The sequence below is a fragment of the Erythrolamprus reginae genome, chromosome 8 (assembly GCF_031021105.1).
Source record: "Erythrolamprus reginae isolate rEryReg1 chromosome 8, rEryReg1.hap1, whole genome shotgun sequence".
Lineage (NCBI taxonomy): Eukaryota > Metazoa > Chordata > Lepidosauria > Squamata > Dipsadidae > Erythrolamprus > Erythrolamprus reginae.
In genome coordinates, this window is record NC_091957.1 from 40258583 (window position 1) to 40277134 (window position 18552).

General features: G+C 41.3%; 1 protein-coding gene across 3 annotated transcripts in view; it reads right to left on the reverse strand.

The window, feature by feature from the left end:
- Positions 1-5009: 5009 nt before the first annotated feature.
- The window catches only part of TMLHE (trimethyllysine hydroxylase, epsilon), a 60593-nt gene continuing 47050 nt past the window's right edge, over positions 5010-18552 (reverse strand). For 2 of the 3 annotated variants that reach the window (XM_070759721.1, XM_070759722.1), the window contains exons 5-8: positions 16253-16372; positions 13177-13413; positions 10349-10487; positions 5010-9519 (exon numbers count right to left, since the gene is read on the reverse strand). In XM_070759721.1, the coding sequence (XP_070615822.1) occupies positions 9388-9519; positions 10349-10487; positions 13177-13413; positions 16253-16372 (628 nt within the window). In that variant the 3' untranslated portion in view covers positions 5010-9387. The remainder of the gene's footprint in view (positions 9520-10348; positions 10488-13176; positions 13414-16252; positions 16373-18552) is intronic. The other variant, XM_070759723.1, reaches the window with a different exon arrangement.

Here is an 18552-nt window from a genome sequence, read left to right on the forward strand (position 1 = left end):
CACACCAAGGATCAGAGCATCAGGAAATCTCTTGCTGTGCTGTGCTGTGCTGTGGTTTGGAGATTTGTCAGAGCAAGCTACTTGTAGTTGCTTCATGCTTTCTTTCTTTTTACAAAGAGCAGTCTTATGATCAGGTCTAAATTGGCACATTTCTCTCCCACTTTCCAGATTAGCACCGCTTAAGAGGAACTTACTCCATTCTTATTTTTTAAAAATGCTGAATGGGATATTCTTGAAAACAGCCACGGTTAAAGCTGGCCTTGGGCTAACCTCTGTCTTTGGGATTCACTGGTATTTCTAGCTATTTTCTTGGCAGGAATCTTGGGTCATGTCTTTAGGACCATTTGTTTAAATGATTGAAGTTACAATGGCACTGAAGAGTGAGCTTGGACCATTTTTTTGCACTTATGACCATTGTAGCACTTCCGTGGTCACACGATCAAAATTCACTCACGTGGCAACTGAGTTTTGTGACCTTGTGACAAGCAAAGTCAATGGGGAAGCCAGATTCACTTAACATAGAAACATAGAAGATTGACGGCAGAAAAAGACCTCATGGTCCATCTGGTCTGCCCTTCTACTATTTCCTGTATTTTATCTTAGGACGGATCTATGTTTATCCCAGGCATGTTTCAATTCAGTTACTGTGGATTTACCAACTACGTCTGCTGGAAGTTTGTCCCAAGCATCTACTACTCTTTCAGTAAAATATTTTCTCATGTTGCTTCTGATCTTTCCCCCAACTAACCTCAGATTGTGTCCCCTTGTTCTTGTGTTCATTTTCCTATTAAAAACACTTCCCTCCTGAACCCTATTTAACCATTTAACATATTTAAATGTTTCGATCATGTCCCCACTTTTCCTTCTGTCCTCCAGACTATACAGATTGAGTTCATTAAGTCTTTCCTGATACGTTTTATGCTTAAGACCTTCCACCATTCTTGTAGCCCGTCTTTGGACCCGTTCAATTTTGTCAATATCTTTTTGTAGGTGAGGTCTCCAGAACTGAACCCAGTATTCCAAATGTGGTCTTACCAGCGCTCTATATAGCGGGATCATAATCTCCCTCTTCCTGCTTGTTATACCTCTAGCTATGCAGCCAAGCATCCTACTTCCTTTCCCTACCGCCTGACTGCACTGCTCACCTATTTTGAGACTGTCAGAAATCACTACCCCTAAATCCTTCTCTTCTGAAGTTTTTGCTAACACAGAACTGCCAATAACAACCATGTTACTAACTTAACTATAGCAGTTCACGTAACAACTGCGTCAGGTAAGGTGATAAAATAGGAAAAAACTCACTTAGCAACAATCTTGCTTAGCAACAGGAATTTTAGGCTCAGTTATAGTGGGAAGTCAATGACCTTCTGTATTAGGCCCAATTTGATATACAGTGATCCCTCGAGTTTCGCGATCTCGATCTTCGCGAAACGCTATATCGCGATTTTAAAAAAATATTAATTAAAAAAAAAAACACTTCCGCGTTTGGCTTCGGGACTCAGCTCGGAAGCGGCGCGGCTGTTTTAAAAGGTCGCAGCCGGCCTGGGGGGCTTCCCAGCACCCCCCCGAACCCCCAACCTGGGTCTTCCCGGCCGCCCACGCAAAGGGGAAACCCCGGCTCCTCGCTGATGCCCGCCGCTCGCCCACCCGCCAGCAAGAGGGGGAAGACCCAGGGAAGGTTCCTTCGGCCGCCCAGCAGCTGATCTGCTCGGTAGCGCAGCAGCAGCGAGGAGCCGAATCGGGGTTTCCCCTTTGCGTGGGTGGCGGGGAACGCAAACTCTACCATCTACGCATGCGCGGCCATAGAAAAAAAGGGGCGCATGTGCAGATGGTGTTTTTACTTCCGCAACCCTACATCGCGAAAAATCGATTATCGCGAGGGGTCTTGGAACGGAACCCTCGCGATAATAGAGGGATCACTGTATGTCATCATTTTAAATAATCTGAGGTTGCAGAGAAGAGCAACCAGGATGATTAGGGGACTGGAGACTAAAACATATAATTAGGTTGCAGGAACTGGACACGACTAGTCTAGTGATGAGAAGGACCAGGAGACACAGGATCTTCCATTATTTGAAGGGCTGCCCCAGAGAGGAGATCAAGCTATTTTCCAAAGCATCTGGAGGCCATGCAAGGATTAGTGGATGGAAACTGAACAAGGAGAGATTCAACCTAGAAATAAGGAGAAATTTCCAGACAGTGAGAACAATCAACTAAACGGGATAGAAGTTGCTTTCAGAAGTTGGGGGAGCTTCATCCCTTGAGGCTTTCCAGAAGAGACTATTTGGACCGGGACTCACTGCTCACAGTCACTCATGCCCTCATCACCTCGAGGTTCGACTACTGTAACGCTCTCTACATGGGGCTACCTTTGAAAAGTGTTGGGAAACTTCTGATCGTGCAGAATGCAGCTGTGAGAGCAATTATGGGCTTCCCTAGGCATGCCCATGTCTTGTCAACACTCCGCAGCCTGCACTGGCTGCCAATCAGTTTCCGGTCACAATCCAAAGTGTTGGTTATGACCTTTAAAGCCCTACATGGCATCGGACACCTTCGAGACCACCTTCTGCTGCACGAATCCCAGCGACCGATTAGGTCCCACAGCGTTGGCCTTCTCCGGGTTCCGTCAACAAAACAATGTCGTTTGGCAGGACCTAGGGGAGGAGCCTTCTCTGTGGTGGCCCCGGCTCTCTGGAACCCACTCCCCCCAGGGATTAGGACCTCCCCCACCCTCCTTGCCTTCCGTAAACTACTGAAAACCCACCTATGTCGCCAGGAATGGGGATATTGATTCCCCCCAGCTGTCCCGCTTTATGTATCGTATGTTGAGTTGTGTGATTGTTCTTAATAAGGGTTTCTTGGAAGACTGGGAAAAATTATGGAAAATAAATTATAAGATAACACTATCTATACCCTACAAAGAAATCTATACAAAATGTTTTTTCGATGGCATTACGCCCCAGCAAGATTAGCTAAAATTCATCCCAATTCAAGCAACAAATGCTGGAAATGTAAAAAAGAGGTAGGAACTTATTACCACATGTGGTGGCTATGCCCGGAGGCAAGGAACTTTTGGACCAAAATTCAGATCTGGATGGAGGAAATATTAGATTATAAATTAGAGACGAAACCTGAAATGTATTTACTGGGAATAATTAGAGGACAACACAGTAAAGAAAATTACTACTTAATAACTCATATACTTACAGCGGCAAGATTGGCATTTGCGCAAATCTGGAAGCAAGAAAAGACGCCAAATGAAGAGATGGTAATTAAAAAAATATTAGACTGCGCCAAATTAAGTAAATTAACATACGAAATACAAAATCAACAAAATAAAAACTACTACAGAGTATTGGAAAAATTGTATAACTGGATCGAGAAAAAAGAGAGAATCTAGCAGTAAAAGACTAATATGTATAGTAAATGGAATTGTAAAAAAAATTGAACTTTTGTTTTATGTACATAGTGAAATGTAAATGTTAAATGTTGTTTGTGTGTTGGTTTGTCAAAAAAACTTAATAAAAAATAATAATAATAAAAAAGGGTTTAATTGTTTTGCTTTTTAACATTGGATTTGTAGACTTTATTGTTTGTAAATAGATACCTAGAGAGAGAGAGAGAGTAAAAGGAAGGTAGAGGGGAGAGGAGATGGGGTAAGGAGAGGAAAGAGGAGAGGAGAGTGGGTGATGAGAGAAGAGAGGAGAGGAGAGATGATAAAGAGAGGAGAGAGAAACAAAAAAATAAAACTACAGTAGTCCCTCGCTATACCGCGCTTCACCTACTGCGGCTTCACTTCATCGCGGGTTTCTGAGGAAGTTAATCGGCAGATTTAAACAGCCCGCCGAACTCGATCGGCAGGTTTTTTTAAAATATATATATATCTAAAATTGTAAATACTGTATTTAAATACTGTATCTAAAATAAATACTGTGTGGGAAGGGTTTATAAACACTTAAAACAATGAAAACTTACCAAACAATTACAATATAAATACTTAAATAAGTACTATCAGTCGATAAATTCCCCATCGCGGATTTCACCTATCGCGGCCAGGTCTGGAACGTAACACCGATAGGTGAGGGACTACTGTAATAACTAAATGTCACTAAATGTCAGTGAAGGGACCCGATCAGGAAAGAGGCATGAGAAAATGGAGCCCCATCTTTTCTGGTTAAATGAGGTTAACCACCAGGCTATAACTCAAAGCATTTCAAAGAAAATAAGAACCATAAGAACATATAACCTTTCCAGATTTCCGCTGTCCCCCTTCTTTCTTGACATGGTCCTAGGGCTCTTCTAAACATAAACCTCCCGGAGTCACCCAGGGGTGTGTTGAAAGGCTACTGCACAAATTTGTTTAATACATAAATAAAAATAAATAAATACAGGAAATCCTTGACTTACAAGCACAATTGAGCCCAAAATTTCTGCTGCTAAGCGAGACACTTGTTAAGTGAGCCTCGCCCCATTTTGTGACCTTTATTGCCATAGTTGGTAAGTGAATCACTGCAGCTGTTAAGTTAGTAACACCATTGTTAACCGACTCCAACTTCCCCGTTAACTTTGCTGATCAGAGGGTCACAAAAGTAGATCGCATGATGTCGGGACATTACAGCTGTCAAGCATCTGAATTTGATTACATGGCCGTGGAGATGCTGCGACATTTGTAAATGTAAAAAAAGTTCATACTGTATGTCACTTTTTTGCAATCCCATTATAACTTTGAATGGTCACTAAATGAACTGTTGTAAGTCAAGGACTGTAAACCTCAGTGACAAGAAGCAAAGTTGAATGCCGAAGTCATAGAACGTACAAATTTGAAACCCAACATATCTTTCTGAAGTCTAATTCAACCCCCACAAACAACTTTTTTGGGCTTCCTAAAGAGGTTTTGTTTTGTTTTTTTTAAATCAGTTTACAGCATGATTCAATGTTTTTAATTTGTTGGCCACACTTTGCAAAATCCGTTTGGTAAAAACAAAGCTTTCTGTTCCTCTCAGAAAAACTTATTGTTGTACTTTTTTATTATTATTATTAAAAGCAGAGTTACAGGAAACAATTACAAATACTGTGACCATAACAATCTTGTTTTTAGAGTAACAAATGAGTGGCCACGTGAGGGACAGAATGAAGAGAACTCAGCTACTTATAAACAAGGCCACATCCATCCTTACAAGACATACAGAGACACAACCCCAAGTCGTACTTTTTGCAAAGACTTTCTTAGAAGTTAGTAAAAAATATTCCTGAAACTTAGTAGCTAATAAATACCAGACAGCTGTAGACGTCTTGATCTAAAGATCGTATTTGCACCACCCCTACATCGGATGCATTCTATGGAGGTCATGAAACACTTACAGTGTTAAGAAAATCAATTTAAAAAATGGCCTTGGGTACCAAATGCAAAGGTGGGTTGCTACAGGTTCGAACCAGTTTGCCTGAACCGGTGGTGGAAATTTGTACCCGCTCGCCGCATCGGCAGCGATCCCTGGCTGTCCACGCCCCTGATCCGGTCCTCCAGTTGCCACTTCTGCAAAGCAGCTAGCAAAGAACCCTCTGCGCATGCACAAAGGCTTCTGCGCAAGCATAGAGGCAGTAGTGGGTTGCTACCGGTGCGGTAGCAGACTGCACATTGGTAGCGGCTGCCAGATTGCGCAATTTGCACGCAACTGCTCCGGTGGCAGTCCTATGGGCACCACCAACTTCTTTCCCCAATTTTTCATATTTTTTGCTTTATGCGCAGAAGCAAAATCTTGTGAAGGAATGTGCATACATTTGAGATTTTGGCAATTTTTTGCATCCGAGCATGCGCAGAAGCAAAACCACACTTGGGAAGTGCGCGCACGCAAGACAACAAAAGCTGTGTGTGCAATCTACCCCTGCATAGAGGGTCATTTCCCCGGCGTGACGTAGAGGAATGCACACTTCCATTGCGATGCAAACTAGGGCAGGTAAGTGGAACCCATCCCTGGCCGAATGCCTTTCTGCTGCTAAAAACGGAATGTTGTCTAAAAGAAGTCCTTAGGAGTGTTAAGAGCAAAAAGTGCTACCACATTAATCAAGTTAAAACAAAGTCCAAACTACAGCTAAGGAAAGGAGAGAAGCAGCTACAGATCCAGTTAGTGCAAAGAGCACCAACTCAATGAAGTGTAGCCAAACGATAGCTGGGCAAAATGACTTCAGACAGCAACTTTGGTGCCCAGGAGGTATTGCTTCACTGAACAAGCAAACCTAAAATATATTCCTTAAAGCAGTGTTTCCCAACCTTGGCAACTTGAAGATATTTAGACTTCAACTCCCAGAATTCCCCAGCCAGCGTTCACTGGCTGGGGAATTCTGGGAGTTGAAGTCCAGGTATCTTCAAGTTGCCAAGGTTGGGAAACACTGCTCTAGAGAGGGTGCAGAAAAGAGCAACAAAGATAATGGGCTGGGAGTGACATTTAGCATTTAGACCAGTGTTTCCCAACCTTGGCAACTTGAAGATATTTGGACTTCAACTCCCAGAATTCCCCAGCCAGCGAATGCTGGCTGGGGACTTCTGGGAGTTGAAGTCCAGATATCTTCAAGTTGCCAAGGTTGGGAAACACTGCCTTAAAGAACACAAGCATCTCAGGGAGAAAAATCAACTAGACCTAAATTGCTGACGTTCGTGTAGGATTCTAGTTCCTTGGAAAAGCATTCACCCACCTGTTCCGTCAAGCTGGTGCAGAAGTTGGTGATAAATTAATGGCTTGCCAACTATCTATAGAAGGCCTGATGTTTATGGGAACTTGGGAGGGGTGATTTTCATGAGGGAACAGGTGCAGCCACAGAGCAGTCTTTCGAGTGGTTCAAGGCCATCCTATGCCCAACCACCTGGGTGGAAGCGGAAGGACTTGCCATGCTGGCACAATCTGAGTGGGCAACGTGACAAGTTTGTGGTTGGGGGACAAGGAATGTGAATTGTGAACTGGGTGGGGAACACAGATTCATTTTTCCCAGTGCAGGTACCAGGATGGCTCTGGCAATAAATTGGAACTTTGAGGAGCACTTTGACTTGGACTCTGATTTAGTTTGGATGCTACTTGGAACCTTGACACTCCCCTATTTAAGATCAGAAGTGTTGTAGTTCCAAAATATGACTTCTGCCATGTAGCAAGAATCAAACGGTATCCTTCTAGACTTGGAGGAACCTTGCCAGTTTTCCCGCTATTTTAATTTAAAAGCTGCAAAGAACAGAATGCTATCCAAGGAAAATGGTAGCCACTTCCTGATGTGTACAAGAACTGCAGAAGTTCCTTTTCTGGGGTTTCCTCCTCAGCAGGTTTACACGTTCAATATAATTCTAGGAGGACCAAAAAAAGAGGAAGTTTTGTTTACCTGAAAGGGATCAAGTGCTAAACTCTGAACCTACTGTAGGAAAGAGGGTTGGTTTTCCCTAATTAGCAGAAACGAGAGCCAACGGACTCAACCAAGCTTGGCCAAGCTTGGCAATGACACCCATGAACAAAGATTTCTTCTGTTGTTCATGGAGTCTATCTGGATTCCCTTGTAGGCAGAAATACCCTCTCTGCTCCTAAACTCATTACGCACAGATTTGTTTTGAAGTTTTGGCTCAGGAAGACCAACTCAACCACAGAATTTGCATCTCAAGTTGTGATGAAGCGTTTCATCCTTCGGTTATGAATAATGAAAATGTCGCTTCAAGTCCATAGAAGGCAAGGTATTTCTATTTGGTTTGAAGGCAAAAAGGCACCTACTTATTGTAGGAGCTTGTTCTTCCATAGAATGGCAAATCTTGGCTTCCTATAGAAGTTCTGGGCATCCCTGTTGGATCGTGCTCAAGAGATGCTATAGGAACCAGAGCACATAATTTACCTACCAGTTCTCCCAGCAGCACCCAAAAATGTGAGCACACTCACCTGGTCTGCGCATGCGCGAAACCTTCTGCGCATATGCAAAAGGCTCACAAGCGCTGCTTGAAATTGTGGCAGCATTCAAAGACCGCCTCCCATGTCAGGGCTGGTTAGTTGAGCTGTTATTAAGCTCAGCTGAGGCGTGGCAATTGGCTCTTCCACGCCAATCAGCTGAGCTAAAAAACCCAGGAATATAGGATAGGGAACGGGAAGGGGAGGAAGGCGGGGCCAACCAGGGGCGGTATTTGCCGTTTCTCCCAACTGGTCGAAATGGCCACGGCTGGTTCACCCGAACTGGCTGAATACCACCTTTGAACCAGAGTCTCTCTGATGATGGCAGGGATGCAAGCAATGATCACCATCCATCTCTAGAAGGAACAACGATCTAGAACTCCTCTTTCCTAGTCAAGGAGCCCATTGCTAAGGGTCAGGTGATAAGAGCAGATAGCGGAAGCAGTGGCTCCATTCAGATATTTGACCCAATCATCTCATTTTATCTTTGCTTTTCTTCTGTAAAGCTAGGAACAGCCTAGTGGTACAGAGAAGGCCAGTCAAAGCGAAACACGCAACTATTTTCACTTAACTAGCTAAGAGGAATAACCAAGTGTCTTCTTTCTCTTTCTCTTCCTGATCGTTAGGGTTGGCAGCTTCCAGCTTCTGGACTCTTGTTGTGAATAAAGAGAAAGTTCTTCAAAGGAAAGAAACAAAGCAAGGAAATTATGGGGTTGTGCTTCCTCCCAACAGAGAACCGACAGCAAAGAGATTCTGGAGAAAGCTTGAAGCAATGAGCAAGATGAAGACTGGACAACAAAGTAAGATGAAAAGAAATGGAGTGCTATAGTTATATTATCTTTTTTTTTTTACAGTACTGGGAAATCAGGAGTTAATACTGTCTTCCCTCCCAAGATCTATGTGCTTTCTTCCTTCATCCTGCTCTAAGGCTTTCTGAAGCCACTCTCCCATCATATGGCAAGCTTAATATCACCAGCAGGCAGGAAAGAGGAGAATCTGAGAAGCAGAACCTTCAAACACTGGGTAGCGGTCTACTTTGGAAGTCTCAAAAGGCTGGACCAACAGCAAGCATGTCGTGCCAATGAACCACCTCAACTTTCCTTGAGACTCTACCAGTTTTCAAGCAATTAAAAAAAGCCTTGATGGTTTTGTACACGGGAGGTACAAGGTTGCTTCCAATAGCAAAAGGCACAAAAGGTAGTACCTTGGAGGTCAGAAAAACCTCTTACTTGGCTCCCCAGTCCATCTGACCTGAGTTGAGCCAATGGGCGGGCTTTGGAAACCAAGGAGAACCAATCAGGGAGCTTAGAATGGGGAGAATGAAGGAAAGACAGTAGACAATATCTGATGGGCCTCAAGTAATGCTGAGAGGACCTCTCCTCTCTCTTGGGACAAGAGGCCAGGTCTGTGAGGTATACACTTTTTTTCTCTCCATTCCTGAATCAGCAGCTCCTGACCGTCAGAGGTCTAAGCCACCCTAGGCTTGAAGGCCAAGGAAACGGGCTGTGTTTAGCACATCATCTCTGGTGAGGTAGCAACCGCAGAGTTGGCGATATCCCGTGAAAGATTCTCGGCCATGCAGCACTCGCCAATTGTCTACGAAGAGGGCCTACGGAAGGAATGAAAAGAAGCAAAACGAGGAAGGCTATTGTTGTGGCCCGCCAGCGGTCAGCAGAACTAATTGTCTCCTGCAAACTGCCCTCCCCTTTCTCTCATCTTCATTAGGGCCAGTCACTGTTCACCTGTGGCCTTACTCCCAAGTCAACCCTTTTTTCTTAGCTGTTCCCTTCGTCTGGACACTTTGCGCATGCACACACCGGGAACAAGCTCCAGCTGTTCTTCAGCTCCACTTATCTCTGACTCCGAAGGTAGCTGATAATTGTCGGAGGGCCCTGGCCCCCCCTCTGCCTCGGATGCAGAGCACTCATCAGAACCTTCCCCAGACTCCAGGACTGACCCATGATCCTCACCAACCTCCTCACTGTCTGAGTCTGCCACCAGCTCTGCTGGCAGGCCACAACAAGAGTTTTATTTTGGCTACACTCCCCCAGCTATCTCTACCTCCCCATTCCCTTTCTCACAGCTCGACTCAACTCCACTGTGGGGAAATGGCTTCAGGGCTGACATCTGGCTTTCCCCTTTGACTTTGCTTGCAGGAACCAGCTGAGAAGGTTGCCAGTGGCAATCAAGTGACGGTGGGACACTGCAAACTTCAGACACACATGGCAGTTATCAAGCGGCTGGATTTTGATCATGCGGCAACATATAGGCTGCAACAATTGTGGGTATGAGAATGTGGTGCATTGAAGGTTGTACTCCAAAAGCAAGCAGGGTAGGAACCTGGTGTTTTTCTTGGCTGGGGGAGGAGGGTATCAGGAGTTTTAAGCGGCCAAATGGGTCTTAGCCAGCTTCTCTCAACAAGCCCCCTTCTAACTTACTTTGCCTGGTTTAAGTTTGACCCAGAGCTCGTTCTCGGGCCGCCGCAACTCAGTGGTAAGGGTGCGATGTGCAATGTACCAGCGGTGCACAGTGTCATGTGGTGCTGTGTTAATGACAGCTCGGTCATAATTATTGTACCTAAAAAGAAACAGAAGACTAGTGAAATACATTTTGATTGGAAGGGTCCCTACTAGTGAGAACCACCTGTTGCTGAACCTCTACAGAGAAGTACTGTATTTTTCAGAGAATGAGACACACCTTTTTACCACCACCACCCAGAAAAAGGATGAAAACTCTTATACACCAAATGTAGTCCCATCCACCCCTACTCTTTGGCCTCCGCCTCCTAGCAATTTTCCTCCTTGCAGCAAACAGGGAAGAGCCTGTTAAGCCAAGCAACTCATTATCAGCTTCCCGACCCTTAGCTAATTTGAGTCTATAGACATGTCGGCCACCTGCTAAACTGAAACTGAAATTAGCTGCAAGTAGGCAAATTGGGAGGGAGAGGCAGAGGCAGAATTTTATTTTCTTGTGCTGACACTGGATGCAAGGAGGTAAGTCAATAACTATAAATACCTGTAGCGTGTTTAAATTATTCCTTATTTTTTTAAAACACTGCTTTATTATTGTTCTAGATAGCTTAACAAAATGAAGCAGCTTTTTAAAATAAATGCTTGTTTTGAAGAGGCCCAGTGCTATTGTATCTTCTTTTAAATAGCAGAGGATAGTGTATACTTTCAGAAAACCACATCAATTTTAACAGCTTTGAATAAGTATACAGTAGTCTGAAATGTAACAATGTCCTGTTTAGTATTAAGATAAAGCAGCAGAGTTAAATCCTGTTTGGAGTAGATATATTTAAATAATTGGGAGGGGTTAGTGTGATTGCATTTAATTTTTTTATACAATAAGGTTTTTATTAATTTTTATAATAGTAAAAACATGCACACTACCAATTTTGTATTGCGTGATTACATTTAAGAAAACCTTCTGGCATTAATATCGTATTTTTCAGAGTATAAGACGCACCTTAGTTTTTGGGGAGGAAAATAGGGAAAAGAATCTGCTTACCAGATGTTCATCTGGCTAGTGTCCTTAGTCTGGTCAGCTTCAGCACATTATTTTATACCCTGGTTAGGCCTTTTAAAAAAACCTTATTCAGAGAGAGTAACAATGAAAGAGCTTGCAAGCCAGTAAGAGCTGGGAACATCATTAGCACACGGAAAGAAACATTCGGAGCAAGTAGAGCAATGAAAAAAACCCTGCAAAGACTTAGGGCTTGGAAAACATTCTTCGCAGAGAGTAACAATGAAAGAGCTTGCAAGCTAGTGAGAGCCCGAGAACACTGTTAGCACCTGGTTAGGGCTGGAAAGAAACATTTGGAGCAAGTTAGACCAATGGAAAAAAACCTTGCAAAGGCTTAGGGCTTGGAAAACATTCTTTGCAGAGGGAAACAATGAAAGAACCTGCAAGGTAAGAGCTAGGAAGATTGTTAGCAGCTAGTTAGGGCTGGGGAAAAAAGCTACATTCAGAGCATAAGATGCACCCAAATTATCAGCCTCTTTTAGGGAGGAAAAAGGTGCGTCTTATACTCCGAAAAACACGGTACACTGCCATATTGAACATTTCTCCAAGCCTGAATCCTTTTCAAGGACATTGTAGCAGGTGTGGAGTTGAAGCACACGGTTTCCATAACCAAGCGAACTTGTTTACATAGACTATGTGAAAGGTTGGGAGTTTGGCTGGGGGAAATTATTGTTTCATTCTTTGAACTGGTGGTTTGGGAACCTCAGAGTTTGTTTTGTTTTGACAATACCATGCAGTGTATTCAACAGGCAGTAATTTTTTTTGGAAATGGGATTATTATTATTTTTATTATTATTTATTAGATTTGTATGCCGCCCCTCTCCGAAGACTCAGAGCGGCTTGGGATGAGCCTGGAGTCTTTGGAGAGGGGCGGCATACAAGTCTAATAAATTATTATTATTATTATTATGTCAGTTTGCCCATTGGGCCGTTTTTCGTACTCTGGACATTTCAGGAAAGCCTGAGAGTGAAAAATGGTCCGTAGATGTGTGTTGTGTGCCGGCATGCACATCATCATCATTATTATTATTATTATTATTATTATTATTATTATTATTATTATTATTATTATATTATTATTATTATTATTATTATTATTATTATTATGATCATCTGTGCCACAGCATCATGTCTATGCTTGTAGTCAGTCTGTGCAATCTTTTTGCAGCAGCTGAGTATGTGATCGGTTGTTTCATCTGTTTCTTTAGAGTCTGCACTTTGGATCGTCTGTTGATTTTTCAATTCTGGCTTTGACAGCATTTGTTCTAATGGTCTGTTCTTGTGCCGCCAGTATTAGTCCTTCTGTCTCCTTTTTGAGTGTTCCACTTGTAAGCAATGACCAGGTCTTTTCTTTATCCACTTTGCCTTCAATCTTCTCTAAGAACTGTCTATGCAATGCTTTGTTCCGCCAACTGTCCATACGACATTGAGTTACATTTTTTCTGTACATTATTATTATTATTATTATTATTATTATTATTATTATTATTAATAATAATTTGGATTCTTGAGCTGCATGTTGGCAAGGTGAGCATGCGTGCGCAGCTTTATTTGCAGGAATGGCGGGCACTCTCTCATGCATAGGAAGCTTCGTTCATGCATGTGCCTTCTGCTCACATAGAAGCATTTCCTCCCCCCCCCCCCCTGGGTAGATCTGCAAAGCCAAAAAGACTGGGGACCGCTGGCTTAAGCGGCGATGTCCCTGTGAAAGCAAGTCTCAGCCGAAGGCCACCTCCCTCACCTGATCAGGTAGAGCTCCTTGTTCCAGGGGTAGATATTCAAGACTGGCCCGACCCCAATCATGTGGTTGCGGCAGCTTCCCATGTTCTCGATGTATTCGTGCTTTAGTGGCACCTTCGTGAGAAGGTCAAAGTCCTCTGGGGCTCGCTGCAGCACTTGTTCCGCGGCATAGAAACCATCCACCAGAAGCGTCCGTCCCCCCGTCCCTTCATGCCGAAGGCAATGGAATATCTGGATGCTGAGAAGAAACACTCAGTTAGTTGTAGAAATGGAAGCCTATAAGGAACAGAAACCAGAAGAGACTAAATTGCTCAAAAGACCCTTTTAAAAAAGTATTCTAGCAATCTTGAAAGAGTAGGGTGATTTCGTCTCTACTTTGATATGTTATTCCATACGGCTTAGCTTCCTTAGTGTATCAACTCTATCTATCATCCATCCATCCATCCATCCATCCATCCATCCATCCATCCATCCATCCATCCATTCATCATCTCTCTCTCTCTCTACTATAATATCTATCCTACTGAGATTCTATAGTGCTATGTTATGGCAATTTTTAGGTGTTTACTCTGAATGTAATATGTCTGAAATTTGTCTGATTTCTAATTTGTTTGAAATGGAATAGGGTTTCCTGCCTGAGCAAGGGGTTGGTCCAAGGTCCCTTCCAACTCTGTTTTTCTATTCTAGTGTATATTTTACCATGTATTTGGTGATGCTTCATTTAAACCTATATTTGTGTTTGTATGTCTAATGTGCTTTATTAGTGTTTTATATATTTTGGTGATTGCATGACTTCTGTAGATACCATTACGGGTAATCCTGGACTCACAATCACAACGGAGCCCAACATTTCTGTTGCTAAGCTGCTGTAGTGGAATGTTCCTGGTGGCTCTTTGATGAAGCTGTTTCCTGCTATTTGATTGTTTGTCTGAGTTGGTGTAGCTCTTGGTGTTAATCACCAGGGGCATTGACCAAGATCCACTCAGAATCATTGACAGAGATGGATGATCAAAAAAACCGAATAAAGATTTAATGTCTGCTTATCTGGGTGTTGATTAATACTAGATCAACGATAGCAGAGCAACAATCAGGCAGTAGACATACCCCACCAAGGAGCTAATATAATAATAATAATAATAATAATAATAATAATAATAATAATGATAATAATAATAATAATAATAATAATAATAATAATAATAACAATAATTTATTAGATTTGTATGCCGCCCCTCTCCGAAGATCAGATCAAGCCACTTGTATGCGAACTGAAAGCAAGCCTCACTCCATTCTAACATTGATGAAATTACCTACTGTATTTTTGGAGTATGAGATGCACTTCAACCCTAAAAGATGCTGAAAATTTGGATGCGTCTTATACTCCAAATATACCTTTTACCTAAGTTTTTTTTCAGCCCTAGCGAGGTGCTAACGCGATCTTCCCGTGCTTTGCTAACTAAGCAATTTTCTCTTTGCTTGCTTTTTACATTGCTGCTCCCTCCGACAATCAGCTGAGCCTTTTTTCAGCCCTAACAAGGTGTTAACGGTGAAGCGATCTTTTGTGCTTTGCTAGCAAGCGATCTTCCACCTTTCTTTTCAGTCCTAACGAGATGCTAACGAGTGAAGCGATCTCCTCTGCTTTGCTAGTGAAGCGATCTTCCCTTTGCCTCCTTTTCTCTTTGTTTCTCTCCCTGAAGAGAGAGAGAAGTGAAGTGTTTTAGAAATTGTTTTTTATCCCCAACTAGGGGATATGCAGCTGCGAGAGCAATAATGGGCTTCCCCAGGTATGTCCATGTTACACCAACACTCCGCAGTCTGCATTGGTTGCCGATCAATTTCCGGTCACAATTCAAAGTGTTGGTTATGACCTATAAAGCCCTTCATGGCATCGGACCAGGATATCTCCGGGACCGCCTTCTGCCGCACGAATCCCAGCGACTGGTTAGGTCCCACAGAGTTGGCCTTCTCCAGGTCCCGTCGACTAAACAATGTCATCTGGCGGGTCCCAGGGGAAGAGCCTTCTCTGTGGTGGCCCCGGCTCTTTGGAACCAGCTCCCCCTGGAGATTAGAACTGCCCCCACCCTCCTTGCCTTCCGTAAACTCCTTAAAACTCACCTCTGCATCAGGCAAGGGGGAATTGAGGCATTCCCCCCCCGTCCCCCGGGCCTATACAATTTATGTATGGTATGTCTGTGTGTATGTCTGGTTTAATAATGGGGCTTTTTAATGTTTTTTTAAAAAATTCATTAGATTTGTTATGAATTGTTTTATTGTATGCTGTGAGCTGCCCCGAGTCTACGGAGAGGGGCGGCATACAAATCAAATCAAATCAAATAAATCAAATAAATCAAGTAAATCAAGTAAAATAAAATAAAATAAAAAAATAAAAAAAATAAAAAAAATAAAAAATAAAAAAAATAAAAAAATAAAAAATAAAATAAATAAAATAAATAAAATAAATAAAATAAATAAAATAAATAAAATAAATAAAATAAATAAAATAAATAAAATAAATAAAATAAATAAAATAAATAAAATAAATAAAATAAATAAAATAAATAAAATAAATAAAATAAATAAAATAAATAAAATAAATAAAATAAATAAAATAAATAAAATAAATAAAATAAATAAAATAAATAAAATAAATAAAATAAATAAAATAAATAAAATAAATAAAATAAAATAAAATAAAATAAATAAATAAAAAGCACGTCACCTCAAAACCAGACTAAGCACTAGCTAGATGAATACCTGGTAGGCAGATTATTTTTTCCCTAATTTCCATCCCCAAAACTAAGGTGTGTCTTATACTCCTGTACATCTTATACTCCAAAAAATATGGTAGTTGGATAATAAAACATCTTCAAGGAAACCACCCGAGAGGGCCCTACATAATAAACAGTGCCTATATGATTCAGTTTGAGGTATGCAAAATATTTCTGCTAATTCCTGTCAGGGCTAATTCCTGAGTGATTTTTCTGAAGGTGCGAGAAACTGTGTCAGAATGGCCCCTACCGTCACCTACAGTCATCTTTATTTGTGGTGTTCTGCCCCTTTGTCAAATTGGCTCATACCCACAAGGTTCCTGAAAGTAAGTGGTATCTGTATGACGGTCCAAAGCCAGCTTAGTGTAAGCGGTGTCTCCGCGGGAAAAGTCAGAGGTGAAATACCACATCCTGCCGTAAATAGTTTCTCTAGGGGAAAAGAGAGAAGAAAATGAAAAAGAAGCAGACTGAGAACCAACACTGAGGTTTACAGATTAACAGAGTTGGAAGGGACCTTGTAAGTCATCTAGTCCAACCCCCCTCCCAAGCAGGAGATCCTACGCCAGTGTTTCCCAACCTTGGCAACTTGAAGATATTTGGACTTCAGCTCCCAGAATTCCTCAGCCAGCATTTGCTGGCTGGGGAATTCTGGGAGTTGAAGTCCAAATATCTTCAAGTTGCCAAGGTTGGGAAACACTGCCCTACACCATTGTTTGTTTGTTTTTTTAATATATTTTTATTGATTTTGTAAATATGGTTACATAAAACAAACATAAAACAGTGCACAGTGCATGTGCCCATCACCTGACCGACAAAAAAAAACCCATCACCACCATCACCAATTGCGGGGGTTTCAAATATTTACTAGTTTATATATATATATTTCCTTGGCTCTACTTTGCATTTGTTATTACTGAAAGAGTGATTGGAGTTTATTTTTCACATTTGCATCACAGATTCTACTCAGCATATAACCTTTCACCTTATTCCATTGTGCCATCAGCTTCTCCAGTTTATTTTCATCAAAGTTGTTTAAACTTATTTCCATGATTTCAAAATGTATGTGATCCACCATGTACCAGTACCAGTTCTGTAGTGTCCATTTTATAGACTCTTTCCAACCCAATACCACTACCGCTTGAGCACTTTCCAGTGCTGCAGTTTTTATTTCTTTAAAATCTCTTAGTTCTTTGTTTAATTAAAATCGCTATTTCTTTTGTAATTGTCCAATTAATATTTAACATTTTATTTATTTCATTCTGCACTTCCTTCCAAAATTTATGAATTTCTACACACTCCCAGAACATATGCCTGAAAATTCCTTTCTTTTGGCAACCATGCCAACAATTACCTTTCTCTTTCCCCTGGAAGTGTGCAAGTTATGCTGGTGTATAATACCATTTATGTAAGATTTTTCTTCTCATCTCTTTAACTCTTGTGTTTTTAATCTTATGTATATTTTCTACTATTTCTTTCATTTCACTTTCATCTATTTGTAAATCATTTTGCCAGCATCTTGTCAAACCTTTTATTACTTCCTCTTCTGCTTGCAATAACATTCTATATATATTGCTAGCTTGAGCTTTTGTATTATTGATCTTTTCTTTTAATATTTTCTCTAAACAATTTTCTTCTCTCAAGAAAGCTTCTTTATTCTCACTTTTATTTAAATATTTACTTATTGGCAGTCCAGTGTCTTCTTGAAAGCCTCTCATGATGAAGCTCCCACAACCTCCGAAAGCAAGCTGTTCAAATGGTTGATTGTACCCATTGTCAGAAAATTCCTCTTTATTTTCAGGTTGAATTGCTCCTTCATCAGTTTCCATCCATTATTCCTTTTCTGGCCTTTGGGTGCTTGGAAAATAGCTTGACCTCCTCCTCTCTCTGTCTGTCCCTTAAATATTGGAAGACTGCTATCATGTCTCCCCTGGTCCTTCTTTTCACTAGACCAGCCCTTCAAAAGAATCCCTTGAATTGTATGAATGTTAAAAAAGATGCTAGAATGTGCAGAACTGAGCATATTAACTATGGAATTGAGAGGAGAGGGGAGGTACTATAAAATTTGAAATAGATGGTATGATTGGCTCGAAAAGAAAAGTTAAATTAATATGTGAATTAGGATAAGAACCACCCAGAGTGCTTCGGGAGTTGGGCGGCATATAAATTAGATCAAATAAATAAATAAATAAGAATGAAATGTTATAAGAAATGTGATAAGAAAGGAAAAAAATGTGACAGTTGTAAATAAAACCATTAAATCTTAATGGTTGCATAATGTATGTAATGTATAGAAGAGTATAAAATTATTGGATAATGGGTAATAGCGTACATAATGATTTAAAAAAATAGCCATAATTAGGAAAATGTAGAACTGGGAACATAATGCTGACGACATAAAGCTGTATTAGTGGAATTATATTTTATGTACATGTGTTTGTTTTTTATGTTATTTTGTTTTTAATTTATAAAATTGCAATTAAAAGTACAGTAATACCTCGTCTTACAAACTTAATTGGTTCTGGAAGTAGGTTCGTAAGGCAAAAAGTTCGTAAGACGAAACATTGTTTCCCATAGGAAACAATGTAAAAGCGATTAATGCGTGCAAAGGT